At 46.4% G+C, this 15,300-nt stretch overlaps 1 protein-coding gene across 1 annotated transcript; it reads left to right on the plus strand.

Moving 5' to 3' along the window:
- The first annotated feature begins 685 nt into the window (after positions 1-685).
- ACADM (acyl-CoA dehydrogenase medium chain) lies at positions 686-14,122 on the plus strand. The gene is made up of 12 exons (XM_075287951.1): positions 686-761; positions 3,452-3,548; positions 4,681-4,778; positions 4,858-4,927; positions 5,625-5,725; positions 7,329-7,409; positions 7,505-7,635; positions 7,923-8,031; positions 9,397-9,537; positions 9,617-9,712; positions 10,188-10,436; positions 13,686-14,122. The coding sequence occupies exons 1-12, from the start codon at positions 738-740 to the stop codon at positions 13,755-13,757; spliced, it is 1,269 nt and encodes a 422-aa protein (XP_075144052.1). The 5' UTR covers positions 686-737; the 3' UTR covers positions 13,758-14,122.
- Positions 14,123-15,300: the final 1,178 nt, after the last annotated feature.

The following is a 15,300-nucleotide window of genomic DNA, read 5'->3' on the forward strand; positions in this document are numbered from 1 at the left end:
TGGGGTGGAGTGATGGTCTGGACAATGGGGCGGAGCGATGGTCTGGACAATGGGGTGGAGTGATGGTCTGGACAATGGGGCGGAGCGATGGTCTGGACAATGGGGTGGAGTGATGGTCTGGACAATGGGGCGGAGCGATGGTCTGGACAATGGGGTGGAGTGATGGTCTGGACAATGGGGCGGAGCGATGGTCTGGACAATGGGGTGGATCAATGGTCTGGACAATGGGGTGGAGTGATGGTCTGGACAATGGGGCGGAGCGATGGTCTGGACAATGGGGCACATCACAGTAGACATGTTGGGGTTATGGTTGTAGTCAGGAGAGGTATTTTCACTTATTAAGCCGCCCCAAATACTAAGGGGGGGGGGGGGGGTATTAGCCTGCCAAGCCACCCAACTCCCCCTATAACCTAGGAACAACCCTAAAGGCCATGGCTTTGTTTTAGCAGAATGCACCGTCACCTGACACAATGGACATCCGACTTAAGCAGTTTTTCCCATTTACTTGGCTGCTATAAGACACCCGTGCACCGGCCTGCCTATGTCTGGCCCTGAGGTGACCGTGACCCTTCTTTATCAACATTCCTACCACTTTAAGCGCATGCGCACTACAGCCCCTCAGTCCGGCTCTGCCAGCTCGATGTCAGCGCCACGCCCCCTGGGTCCGGATTGGCACAGAGCGGTCACGTGGATCTTATGTCATCAAACGTCCTTTCTTGGAGTCAGGAGCCGGTGTCATGTCCGCTCTCAGGGTGACCAGGGTAAGCGGGGATCGGGGGCTGCTGGGAGTGTGACCGAGTCCTGGGGGTCCTCACTGGTCACTACCTAGGGCTGGGCCTGGAGATTGACCTCTGTAGACAGCTGAGCATACGTCGTGTGGAACTACAAGTCCCAGCATGGCAGCTACATTGATGCTGTGCACAGGGTGTATTGTGGGACTACAACTCCCAGCATGCAGTGCAGACCAATAGTTGACTTGTCTCTGCTTGCTGTCAGTGACTGCGGCTGTGTTGTAGCTGTCATGTCTGTACACTCCCTTAGGGTGCATTTAGTTTTTGTCTCCAGATGTAATTGTAGCAAACCTGCAGCAGTGAGCAGTACAGTCAGGTCTCTGGGTGTAAGGACGCATTCACATTGTGCATTGAACATTGCATTGAGAAAACTGTCTGCACTTTTACATTTGAACCCCATTTCTGATTCCTTTTCACCTGGAAAACTAAGAAACTGCGCCATGTGAATGCACCCCAAACGCTCACATCTTAGAGGTCTCTGCTTGCTGTCAGTGAATGAGATTGCTCCTATTCCCTGCACCTTTAAGGCAATGCTTGTCCTTGTATAAGCTCCTGCGGTGAGGCTAAGCGTATTAGCCGGGGTATTATATAGTATTACATGCCGCCTATTGACATGCATGGATGATTCGGGTTGTCTGAGACTTTCCCTTTAAGGCCTGTGACCCCCGACCTTGCTGCTCTATGGACCCGCTCACACGTAATGACTCATATGTCACGTTTCTAGGGCAAAGGTTCTCCTAGTACAACAAGGTCTGCTCCGCGGACAGCTGAGATTACAGATCATATTACCCCCTCCTCCACTACGTATTGTACTACTGACAGCATAGCCCTGGGACATGTATGACCTGCAGTGGGGTGAAGCGGGCAGTATATAGGGTCTGCTCTCACTGCTTAGGGGCACACGCGTAGTTGCATAATAGAAACCTCCTGACGTTTATGTAAGCAAACCATTATTAGAATTGTCTTCTATACAGTAAAAACTGCAACCTCACCCCACCTTCTGGATATACCTGCCCCTAAGAGATGTGTGCAGACCCCTGGCATCTTGTCTAACTTAAAAGAGAAGCCCCTGGTTGGGGTGAATGCAGAGCCTGTACGGGCTATATTCCCCCTCTGGTTAACACCCTAATATTGCTACAAGGTTGTTCTCATTCTGTGACGGAAAACAGAGGTCTTGGACATGGTGGAGCCTTGAAAGACAATGGGGCAGATTTATTAAGACCGGTGTTTTGGACGTTAGCCTTGATAAAGGGTCTGACGTGTGCAAGGCATCCTTGTCCACTGTAACGGAAAGTGGTGAGCAATGTTAGAACGTCTGATGCGTCACATCACTGGTGTGAGATGCAAAACATCTAGACCAGAATACTGTTATAGATGTGTTACTGACTCTGGAAATAAGGATGCATGCACACAGCGCAGTTAAAATTGCATTAAAGCATGCAGTTTTTGGTGCAGTTTCTTCACTATTGGCTGGGCGGTAAGGAACCATACAGAGCTATGGACAGTACTGTCAGGAGGGGCGGGTCCTCACAGCCCGGCTACACAGTCAGGAACGCCTGTCTGAAGGTGAAGAGACATCAGTAATGACACCGATATCTTCTGTCGCGGGGCACATAACGAGGCGCTGAATTCAGTGCACTGTTGGCTTTCTAGCGATATATAAATCCACATGTGCCCGAGGACTTGGAAGGCTCTCTTTAACTCAGCGCTGTGCATGGGCCATGCCCAGTACATCCGGGCAGGTAGACAGATAAGTATGATGGGGTGGAGAAGTGGGTTTGAAATGGTGACGTTCCGTTTCCAGAAACGGGACGTCACCGGGAAATTGGAAATTGTGTCTGGGGTGGTCACATGACCGCCCTGGCACTCTAGGTGAATACGATTTTTGATAACCTAAGTAATTTAGAAGGTTAGCGGAGGTGCAGGGGTTGGTTAGCTTAGATTTGAAAGATCATTTTATCCCAGACAACCCCTTTAAAGTGCATGTCCAGGGTCTGAGGATAACGAATACATCCAAAGGACAGGTTATCAGTATCGGATACCACCCGGACCCCGCAGAGATCAGTTGATATGGCCGCCAGAAGCCATATATAAGCAGCCCTGTTCCTATTTTAGGAGCGGGACTTCAGGTCCAGGCATCACTGCTACAGTGTACAGAGCTCTATACGCTATGAAGAGCTCCCAGTCTTTATACTGTAGTGCTGGTGCCTGGAACTGCAGTCTCACTCCCATTCACTTGAATAGGAGCAGGGCTGTTTCTGACCGTATACCTTATAAACAGTCAGCTGATCGGCGCAGGGTCTGTTGTTGGACTCCAACCGATCTGATACTGACGACTTATCCTGTGGCTTAGTCAGATCTTCAGATCCTGGACAACCCCTTTGACTGTGAGCGCCCCTCCTGTAGGCTAAAACAGTCATGAGCCAGGCAGAAGAGTTACAAAATGGTGCATCTATGGCGCAAAACAATGGTGGTGTGATCCTGAGATCAAAAGAGGTCATGTATTCCTCTGAATGATAGTAGTGCAGCCTCAGGCTGTAGCTCTGTACAAGTCTATGGGTGGAGGACGTTTTTATATCTTGCATCTCTTCTCACGTGTGCTGCAGAATATGTTGGCGCTATATAAATAAAGACGTCTTATTTTTATTCTTTTCCTCCAGGTGCTGCAGCACATTGCCAAGACCGGCTGGAGAGCCCAGTCCACGGCTCCTCAGGCTGCCAATGCGGGGTCCTCCTCCCACCCTGGCTTCAGCTTTGGTAAGTATCAGATAGCATCATATATTTGGCTGCTGATAAATACAAGAAGAATCCTGCACAAGATCTGGCAATCACCCGACAAGGCAAGGATTCACTTTATTTGTGTAGCTGCTAAACAGGATCTACAAGTAAACAGGATAATGCTGAGGAGTTATACAATACTGTGTATATACATATATATATATTATGCTCAGGAGCTTCTGTGTGTAATGTAAACTTACCGTATACACTAAATAGCCAACTTATTAGAGAGTAGCAGGCCAGACCACCTCTGACTAAATGGCTACAAGGGGTCATCCAATGCTTGTACCAAATTCTGCCCCTCTTATCATCAGGGTGCTACAGAAATCTAGCTCCATCTGACCAGGCCATATTTCCACACATACACACAAGCAAACAGTATACAAGATAAAAGGGAATAATATAAAGAAACAGGGCTCCTAGCATTGGATTGACCCAGCACAAAGTATTCGGCCAGACTACAAGCTTAGTTGCATCTCCAGGTATCTGACAATAATGACTAGTCCATGATCAGTCTTTGTACGAGCCTGATCTCAGCCCTCTTTTAGGAACCTCCCACCTGTGACTGGGGTTGGATCATTACTTACACTGGAATATGCCATAGCTCTGCATGGGCCCTTCATATCGGAATATGAAGAATGCTTTTACAATCCCAGGCATACTAAACATGAAGATGAAATCCTCATCCTTTCAGCAGATGTGTACATTGGGATGGTTATGAACATTATCAGTCCAGGTGCTTGAGGTCAGAGAGGCGTATGGATTGCCTGACCATATTCCTGTGCACAGATGGTTATACAACACGAATTATGACATGCCTGCCTTTGTTACCTTTGCATTTGTCCAGGCCTAAACCATTCCGCTGTCGAACACTGGTATGACCCCGCACAAAGGCATTTGGGTGTATTGTGAATTGAAACAACATATACAGAAGAAGCAATTCATACTTACAACCAGACATAACTACTGCAATGAACGAGTCATAAGACAGACACGATACCGTATATACATAATTCATAACATACTGTACATAACATTTGTCCTATGTTATATATATATATATATATGTGTAATAACACAGATTCATCCTGCATATTTTCCATCTGTACAGAGCTCAGTGAACAACAGAAAGAGTTCCAAGCCACAGCCCGGAAGTTTGCAAGAGAAGAGATCATACCTGTCGCCGGCGATTATGACAAATCCGGGGAGGTGAGAGGAGTGGCCATGACTGCCTTCTGTGAACTCCCCTGTAATGAAATGGTTAATAATGAATCTCTTCTATCCTTAGTATCCGGTCCCCCTTATTAAAAGAGCCTGGGAATTGGGACTGATGAACGGACATATCCCTGAGCACTGCGGTAAGGAAGCGCCTTCTGCCCTGGATACAACAGGCTTGTTTAGGGCTGCTTTGGATGTGTACTGTGCGGTATATTTGGTCATTGAGGAGGTCACCTGATCAGAACTTTTTACTTAAAGGGGATTTTCAGGATAGGTTATCAATATGTGATTGGTGGTGGTCCAACACCTGGGACCTTCATAGATCAGCCGGTGGAAGAGGCCGCAGCATTCAGAACTGCACATAGCACGGGGACGGTGTTTGGTATCGCAGCTTCGATCCTTGAATGGGACTGAACTACTCCTGTACCATGTGACCAATAAACTTGATGTGATTGGCACAGGGAAGAGGCCTCTTCAAAAAGTTGATCAGCTAGGCTCTTGAATATTGTACCCCCACATATAGGCAAGTCCTGGAAAAACCCCTTTAAAGTGGTCCCCCGCCTCTGCTGGACATGTCTGTTTTAGGAAATGTAAATCATAACTATCAAATAAGTTGCAGCAGCTTTGCTTTGTGTTATCCCTCAGTTGGGCATTGCTGTTGCCTTTGGTATTGTATCAGATCCCTAAACAGCCCAGACCTCCCGTCAGATGATAACGGACGGTCAGCAAGAGAAGTGAATGCAGGAAGGGACGATGTGGACATTTGTGTAGATGATAGATACAAGGACAGTTTTCGTTGCTGTCTATACTTAAGTCCCACTGATGTCTTATCTACAGGGGGCCTGAACCTCGGCATCTTTGACACATGTTTGATAACAGAGGAGATCGCCTATGGCTGCACTGGTATTCAGACTGCTATAGAGGCCAATTCCCTTGGGGTAAGTATACATGATCCCTGAATTGATGAAGGGTCATGTATCCAATTATAGTTGTTGGGGAGTTAAAGGGATTCTACCACTAAAACACTTTTTTTTTCTAGTGACCACGTCGGAATAGCCTTTAAAAAGGCTATTCGTCTCTTACCTGTAGAAGTGCTCTCCGCCGCGCCGTTCGTTCAAAATACCGGTATGCTAATTAGTTCTCTCGCAGCGATGGGGGCGTCCCCATTGCAGCTCGAAAACTCACCGCAGCACCGCCTCTCCGGTCTTCGGTGTCCTCCCCTTGCCTCTTCAGCGTCTGTCGGACGCCTGCGCAGTATGCTCTCTGTTCGGCGAAGATTGCCGAACGTACTGCGCATGCGCGAAAGTTCGGTGCCCGCACTATAGCTGGGATCGCAATTTCGCGCATGCGCAGTACGTTCGGCAATCTTCGTCGAACAGAGCGTACTGCGCAGGCGTCCGACAGTACGCTGAAGAAGCAAGGGGAGGACACCGAAGACCGGAGAGGCGGCGCTGCGGTGAGTTTTCGAGCTGCAATGGGGACGCCCCCATCGCTGCTCCTGCGATGGGGACGCCCCCATCGCTGCGAGAGAACTCATTAGCATACCGGTACAAACCGGTATTTTGAACGAACGGCGCGGCGGAGAGCACTTCTACAGGTAAGAGACGAATAGCCTTTTTAAAGGCTATTCCGACGTGGTCACTAGAAAAAAAAGTGTTTTAGTGGTAGAATCCCTTTAAGGAAACTTGGCATTCATTCACCATAAAGCAGAATACCAGAAATATTCTAAGGATATCCTGTAAGTGTCCAGTATTAGAATACTGCTTTAAATTAAAAAAAAAAAAAAAAAAAGTTGCTACAGGTAACTACATTACCTATCTTTGACCAAGCGCTCGTTCACATCTGCGCCCGGGACTCCATTCTACAAGTTTCCGTTTCCTGCACAAAACTGGGCAGGAGACTGAAACCTGCCGACATCTTTCATACCCATTCATTTGAATGGGTTTGAAAAGTGTCCGGCCGTGAGCGTTTTATGCCCTCCGTGGCGAAACCGTTTTTTTTAAAACCGGACACAGTCGGACATGCAGTACTCTGTGTCCGGTTTAAAAAAAAAAACAAAACAGTTTCGCCACGGAGGGCATAAAATGCTCACCGGCGCTCATGGCCGGACTCTGCATGACGGGTTTCTGTCTTCTGCATGCAGAAGACAGAAACCTGATAACTGAGTCCGGGTGCTAGTGTGAAGCCAGCGTCAGACAGTTACATCCTCTATTATACTCCAGAGCTGCACTCACTATTCTGCTGGTGCAGTCACTGTGTACATACATTACATTACTTATCCTGTATTATACTCCAGAGCTGCACTCACTATTCTGCTGGTACAGTCACTGTGTACATACATTACATTACTTATCCTGTATTATACTCCAGAGCTGCGCTCACTATTTTGCTGGTGCAGTCACGGTGTACATACATTACATTACTTACCCTGTACTGATTCTGAGTTACATCCAGTATTATACCCCAGAGCTGCGCTCACTATTCTGTTTATCCTGTACTGATCCTGAGTTACATTTTGTATTACACTTTATATTTTTGCAGCAAATGCCGGTGATCATCGCAGGTAATGAGGCTCAGCAGAAGAAGTACCTGGGCAGAATGACGGAGGAGCCGCTGATGTGTGTAAGGGATCTCCATGTTGCTTCTGCTGAATATTTGTATAATACTCCTCTGTATGGCTGACCTGCCCCTCCTTGTGTCTGTGTCCTATCCTCTAGGCCTACTGTGTGACTGAGCCCGGAGCTGGCTCAGATGTGGCCGGTCTGAAGACTAGAGCGGAGAAGAAGGGCAATGAGTACGTCATCAATGGGCAGAAGATGTGGATCACCAATGGAGGGAAAGCTAACTGGTGAGCTCTGTCACTGTACACTGGTATTGGTGGCTGATGATACAGCTTCCCATTGGAGGGCTTAGGGGGCACATTCAGTGAGTTATATACTATAGAGTTATAGTATTAAAGAATTCTATTAAACCAATGAAGGGTGGGGGTGTATGCTCATATGCTCCAGCAGTCTGCCCAGGACATTACCTTTGTAAGCCATTTTTTTCTTTCTCTTATGGGACATGCATGCTCTGCAGGGACTCTGTAAGTACTGTACCACCTTCTCATAAGCGGCTCTTCTGTCTATTCTGCAGGTACTTCCTTTTGGCTCGTACTAACCCTGACCCCAAAGCGCCAACAGGGAAAGCTTTTACTGGGTTTATTGTAGATGCCGATAGTCCTGGAATACAAATCGGGAGAAAGGTGAGGACTTGTATATTACGCTGTCACTTTAATAGGGGTTGCCCGGCCACAAGAAGTTACTGAGAAGTGGTAGTCCGACCTCCGATTACGAGAACTGGCACCCCATATTAGCTGGTCTGTGATATGCACGCCTCTCTATTCATTGCAATAGGATCTCCGGAGATGACCAAGTCCAGAAGCCCCAATAAAATGAATGGCGTGGCGGTGCACCCGCACAATCATCAAGTTACCCCTTATTCTGTGGATATAGAGCAACTTCTCGTGACCAGACATCCCTTTTTTTATTCTAAGGGTTTTTCTGTGATTTAAGGATTGATGATTTGTTAACGATTAGAGATGAGCGAGTACTATTTTGAATAGTACTCGCTCATCTCTATTAACAATATCCTATCGGTGGGGTGGTCTGACACCCCTGTGCACTCTGTAGTAGCCATTGCTGGTTACTCACCGGTGAATGGACTAAAGTATACCACCCAATAGGTGGCACTAAAGGGTTATTTTCCCAGAACTTTTTGATGACCTATTCTTAGGATAAGTCAACAATATGGCGGGGTCTTGACAACTGGGACCCCCACCAGTCAGCTGCTTGAAGAGACCTCACAGCATTCTCTTTCCTGTACCAATGTCATCCCGTTCATCAGTCCCATGGTATAGCAGCAGCTCGGTCTTATTCAAGTGATTGGGGCTGAGCTGCAATACCAAGTGCAGACCCGATGATATATACAGCACCGTGCTCAACCGAATGGTGCAACGTCTTCAAGCAGCTGATCAGCGAGTGTCCATTGTATCGGACATAGCATATGGTTGTCATCAATATGCAAGTCCAAGAAAACCTGTTACATGTCTAAGATGCACCAAATCTATCAAACATGCATCGCTAGTGCTAGCCTAAACCTGTTTGAAGGGAGCCTGTAGACCAATTTGGGACACTAAACCACCCTCAGGTCCTTATAGACTTGGGATTTAGAAACCATCAGTGTCAGTATTTTTTTTAAAAATAAACCTTTATACTTGCCTAGAGGTCACTCTCTTCGGACTCCTCTCTGGTGCTCCCGGCGCATACGCAGTTTTCCACTGATGCTGAGGACATACACCCCGGCTTCACTGTACAAGTACTGGAGGTACAGGACGTGCACTGAACACGAGGTGTACTGCTCTGGCTTCATTGAAGAACTGCACTGGAGTAAGGAGTACAGCGGCGGGCACGGATGGCACTAAACTCCCTGGTCCATAAGTACCCGTGGGTGACTTAGTGTCACAAAAATAATCTTGATATATTCCCTTTAAGTTACTACATGTCCCCGCTGTGTGAACAAGGCCTGAACAGCATGCTGGTTCACTCTAATGCATCTGTGTTTTTTCCAGGAGCTGAACATGGGGCAGCGCTGCTCAGACACCAGGGGGATTGTATTTGAAGATGTCAGAGTTCCTGCCGAAAACGTCCTAATCGGAGAAGGTGCCGGTTTTAAAATTGCCATGGGGGCGTTCGATAAGACCCGGCCACCAGTAAGATATTCCAGTTCAATATGAGGTATCTCGGTTCTCTGTGAACCAAGCGCTATGGCTCACCTGTTATATATTATAGGTGGCAGCCGGTGCAGTTGGATTAGCTCAGAGGGCGCTGGATGAAGCCACAAAGTACTCTCTGGAGAGGAAGACCTTTGGAAGAGTCTTGGCCGAGGTAATTGCATAGGCATCTTCAGGATTTACCCACAAATTGGTGCAGTCGTCTCCTTGCAGAACCCATATACATTAGATCAGGGGCAGCAACCTTCAGCGCTCCAACTGCAGGGAAACTACAACTCCCAACATGCTCCAGTCACTTCCATGGGAGTTCCAAGAACAGCAGAGCAAATATGCATGCTGGAAGTTGTAGTTTTACAACAGCTGGAGTGCTGAAGGTTCCCGACCCCTGCTTTAGATATAGCACCAACCAGCTATACTTGAGCGTCCTGCAATGGATGTCAGATCGGGAAGGAGATTCCAGTGATCTATCCTTAGGGGGTTATTTTAGGACTTGAATGGGTCTGAGCTGCAGTAGCAGCAGGCGCTCCACAATGTAAGGCTCTATCACTCTGTTTTATGGTGCCAGATAACTCCTATAATCCTCATTCTTACAAATCTGTAATCTCCACCTTTTGTTCATATTTATTCAGCATCAAGCCGTGTCCTTCTTACTGGCCGAGATGGCCATGAAAGTGGAGCTTGCCCGCATGGCATATCAGAGGGCAGCTTGGGAGGTGGACAGCGGAAGAAGGAACACGTACTATGCCTCCATTGCTAAGGCGTTTGCAGGTGACATCGCCAATCAGGTGGCCTCAGACGCTGTCCAGGTTTTCGGAGGAAACGGATTCAACAGTGATTATCCTGTGGAAAAGCTCATGAGAGATGCAAAAATCTACCAGGTAAGAGGAACCCATTAGTAAGGAGGGAAACTGTCGCTGAGATACTTAAAATCAGTGCTTTGGCTTACTACAGAATGTACATATCTAAATGTATTTGTGTTCAGGGCTGTACCATAGTTAAAAAATTGATGGCTTAACCTTAGAATAGGTGGTCAGTACAAGATGGGTGGGGGTCCAGCACCCCTGTGATAGGCTGTTTGAAGTGACTAGTTTTAGGTTCAGATCTAAAGCCTCTTCACTGCTTGCCAAGCACAGCGCCATGCATTGTATAGTGGCTGTGTTTGGTATTGCAGCTCGGCCGTGTTCACTTGAATTACCGTATTTTTCGGACTATAAGACGCACTTTTTCCCCCCAAAATTTGGGGGGAAAAGAAGGGTGCGTCTTATAGTCCAAATGTGGCGCCTGGCACCCGCTGTACTAGAGAGGCGGAAGCCGGAAAGGGATAGACGCCGGGGCCTGAGACATCGCTGTGCTCCTCTGCCCTGCATGAAGCCAGCAGCAGGAGGAGTGATGCTATTCCGCTCCTCCGTCCCCCCGCCGCTGGCTTCAGGCAGGACAGTGGAGTGCAGCGATGTCTCAGGCCCGGCACCTGTGCCAGCGTCTATCCCTCCCCGGCATCCGCCTCTCTAGTACAGCGGATGCCGGGTCAGTATCAGTGGCCCCTTCTCCCCCGGGGCCGGTCCCCACCGGCCCCGTACCTGTAGAGTTGCAGGCCGGCTCCTGCGCGGCGATATCGCAGGAGCCGACCTGTTCGGGTGACAGCCGGGAGCCTAATGAGGCTCCCAGGCCTGTCACTGCTGTATTAGTATTGCGGCTGGGTCTATGACCAGCCGTAATACTAATACACAGAATGTCCCATAGACGGCAATACAGTTGTATTGCCATCTATGGGACTTGCAATCAAGTGACCGCAGGTTCAAGCCCCCGGGGGGGAATAAAATAGTAAAAAAAAAAAAAAAAAGCTTTAAAAATATAAATAAAAGTTCTAAATCACCTCCTGTCCCTAGAAAAAAAATAAATTATATATATATATATATATATATATATATATATATATATATATATATATATATATATATATACACTCACCGGCTACTTTATTAGGTACACCTGTCCAACTGCTCGTTAACACTTAATTTCTAATCAGCCAATCACATGGCGGCAACTCAGTGCATTTAGGCATGTAGACATGGTCAAGACAATCTCCTGCAGTTCAAACCGAGTATCAGTATGGGGAAGAAAGGTGATTTGAGTGCCTTTGAACGTGGCATGGTTGTTGGTGCCAGAAGGGCTGGTCTGAGTATTTCAGAAACTGCTGATCTACTGGGATTTTCGCGCACAACCATCTCTAGGGTTTACAGAGAATGGTCCGAAAAAGAAAAAACATCCAGTGAGCGGCAGTTCTGTGGGCGGAAATGCGTTGTCGATGCCAGAGGTCAGAGGAGAATGGCCAGACTGGTTCGAGCTGATAGAAAGGCAACAGTGACTCAAATAGCCACCCGTTACAACCAAGGTAGCCAGAAGAGCATCTCTGAACGCCGCACAGTACGTCGCACTTTGAGGCAGATGGGCTACAGCAGCAGAAGACCACACCGGGGGCCACTCCTTTCAGCTAAGAACAGGAAACTGAGGCTACAATTTGCACAAGCTCATCGAAATTGGACAATTGAAGATTGGAAAAACGTTGCCTGGTCTGATGAGTCTCGATTTCTGCTGCGACATTCGGATGGTAGGGTCAGAATTTGGCGTCAACAACATGAAAGCATGGATCCATCCTGCCTTGTATTGGTAACGGTTCAGGCTGGTGGTGGTGGTGTCATGGTGTGGGGAATATTTTCTTGGCACTCTTTGGGCCCCTTGGTACCAATTGAGCATCGTTGCAACGCCAAAGCCTACCTGAGTATTGTTGCTGACCATGTCCATCCCTTTATGACCACAATGTACCCAACATCTGATGGCTACTTTCAGCAGGATAATGCAATGCCATGTCATAAAGCTGGAATCATCTCAAACTGGTTTCTTGAACATGACAATGAGTTCACTGTACTCCAATGGCCTCCACAGTCACCAGATCTCAATCCAATAGAGGAGCATCTTTGGGATGTGGTGGAACGGGAGATTCGCATCATGGATGTGCAGCCGACAAATCTGCGGCAACTGTGTGATGCCATCATGTCAATATGGACCAAAATCTCTGAGGAATGCTTCCAGCACCTTGTTGAATCTATGCCACGAAGAATTGAGGCAGTTCTGAAGGCAAAAGGGGGTCCAACCCGTTACTAGCATGGTGTACCTAATAAAGTGGCCGGTGAGTGTATATATATATATATATATATATATATATATATATATATATATATATATATATATATATATATATATATATCATAAACCCCCGGGTTTTTTTTCAATACAAGGTGATCTAAGCAATAGATATTCCCCAAAATGGTATAACTAAAAAGTACAGCTGGCCCCATAAAAAAAAACGCTCTATGCGTCCCCGTACAGCTGCAGGGTCACCTGTCAATGTGGCCTTGCAGCTGTTGCAAAACTACAACTCCCATATATTAAATATTTTACCATTTTTTGCTTCAAAAATTTTTTTCCCTATTTTCCTCCTCTAAAACCTAGGTGCGTCTTATAGTCCGAAAAATACGGTATAACTGTGCTGCAAACAGGCCATGTAACCGATGAACACATTACTGTGTGAAGTGGTGATCACCGGAGAGCTTACAAAAAAACAAACATACATTCTGCAGCTTTTGTGTTTTGTTTTTTTAATCAGATTTATTTAGTCTTGTCGATCTGTCTTAATTTATAAATCTTTTTGGATTATTGGATGCCAGATGAATAGAATTTTACCATAATTTACTGTTTGATGCTTTCTGTTGATGTGTTTATACCTGTATGGGAGTGTTGAAATTTTTTGGCATGCAGGGTTTGGCCAGCAGTGACCAATGGGGGATTTATTAAGCCTTGCGCTGCAGAGATCATCCTAAGATGTCTGTAGGTCACAGATAACCCCTATATATACACACACACACACACACACCTCCCCTTCTTTTCCACTGTCTTAGTTTGGGGCTCTGTGACTTATACACAGCTTCCCATGAGCCATTGTTGGACATCTGCGATGAGACAGGGAAGCCATACAGAGACACCAGGAGTAGAATAGTATGTAGCAGGTGTGTTGCCTATACTGTATGAGATGGTGATAATGGGTGGAATCTTTCCTGTCTGCATTACAGATCTATGAAGGCACAGCCCAGATCCAAAGACTCATCATTGCTCGGGAACACTTAGGCAAGTACAAGGAGTAAAGAACTTGTCGCCTGCCTTCACCGCTCTGGACTGTTCTCCTTCACCCCTGGCCTTAATGACAAGTTTGGGTTTATATGCTTCAGGAGTTTTTTTTTTAGTAAACTGATTTTTTATCACTTTGCACAGTATGACTGACTGCAGACACATGTCTTTATGATTGTATCCATCGGTTTTATAAGGTTCTGTACATTGAGCTGTCATATCCTATGAATGTCGTAGCAACAGAGCAACTTGTGACAATGCAACTCTAATCCATTCAGAAAATTGTAAAAAAAAATAAACCATTTAAACTGTGATATTCAAGCTTTGTGCTTTTGGTTTCTGGTTATAAAAACGTTGTTTTTTATTAAATACATTAGTCTAAGTTGTGAGTGTTGTCATTGCATATAACATACTGTATAGCAACCAGTAAGATTCTAGCTATCATTAATGATGTGATAAGGTGCTGTCATGGCGTGCCATTCATCTCAACCCCTTGCTGGTGTAGATCATTGTCTGGTACTAGAAGATGAAGTTACATGCAACCATGCAGGGCCGCTAAACAAAAAATGGCTATAAGCTGGGGCCTACACAGCAACATGGCTGCAACATCTGTTGTGCAACCAAAGATCATGGTGTCACATTACAACTGCTTTACCAATGTAAGTGAATGGAGTCAAGTTGCAACCTACTGTATGTTGTGACCGCAATTCCTAGTTGCAGAAAAACATAGATTTTTGCAACATACACTCGATTGCAATGCAGATCCATTCACTTACATTAGTGAAAGAATAGACATGATGGTCTTTAGTCATGCAATTGAAGTCATGGCAAAAGTTGATGTGTAGCCCTAGATGTAAAAGACTAACACATCCAAATTCCACTGTAAAGTTGTAGCTGCTGCAGATCTCTACAATGACTGTGGGTGCTAGTCTGACTCAGGCAGAACTGCATTGGAAGAAGACACCACAAGGTAGTTATTGGCAGAGAGAGTCTATAAAGGGAGGAGAATGAATCTGTGGGTGTTGGAGGAGGGGGGGGGGGAGTACTGGGTAATTGCCCAATTTAGTGCCCACCATAGACCGCAGAGTCTGAGGAGACAAGTTGTATATGGGATTTTATGACTGGTGCACTGGTCATTGTGACTAATGATTGTTATAGGAGCATTGTGACTGGCGGTAACGGGACTGTGATTATTAAGGGCATAAGGTACAAGAACCTCGCACACTTGGATGAAATGCAGCAACGTGGGACCCTTGTCAGATCCTACCAGGGATCTTGGGCATATGTGGCCATACTGCTATGGAGGATCGCACATTTTCCCTGTAATTTACAACCAATTGATGGTGTAAAACACGGCCCTGCTGGATTTACCTAAGATGATGACTTTTTACGCCTTGTACGCAATAAAATATAAAGCCATTCACCCCATCTAGTGAATGTTGTAGCAGGAAAGAAAATTCAAAATGGCTAAATCGTCGTATTTTCATTTCACTTGACCAGATCTATAAATTTGGTATCGCCGTGATCGTAGCGAGCCGCAGGATATGGGCAACATGTTGT

This window comes from Leptodactylus fuscus, chromosome 9 (genome assembly GCF_031893055.1).
Source record: "Leptodactylus fuscus isolate aLepFus1 chromosome 9, aLepFus1.hap2, whole genome shotgun sequence".
Taxonomy (NCBI): Eukaryota; Metazoa; Chordata; class Amphibia; order Anura; family Leptodactylidae; genus Leptodactylus; species Leptodactylus fuscus.

What these genes read in the sequence shown, in the direction of transcription:
- ACADM (XM_075287951.1), top strand. Translation starts at nt 738, where the DNA reads ATGTCCGCTCTCAGGGTGACCAGG. An exon ending in CCACCCTGGCTTCAGCTTTG is followed by an intron (nt 3,549 to 4,680) that starts GTAAGTATCAGA and finishes CCATCTGTACAG; the next exon opens with AGCTCAGTGAACAACAGAAA. An exon ending in TTGGAAGAGTCTTGGCCGAG is followed by an intron (nt 9,713 to 10,187) that starts GTAATTGCATAG and finishes ATATTTATTCAG; the next exon opens with CATCAAGCCGTGTCCTTCTT.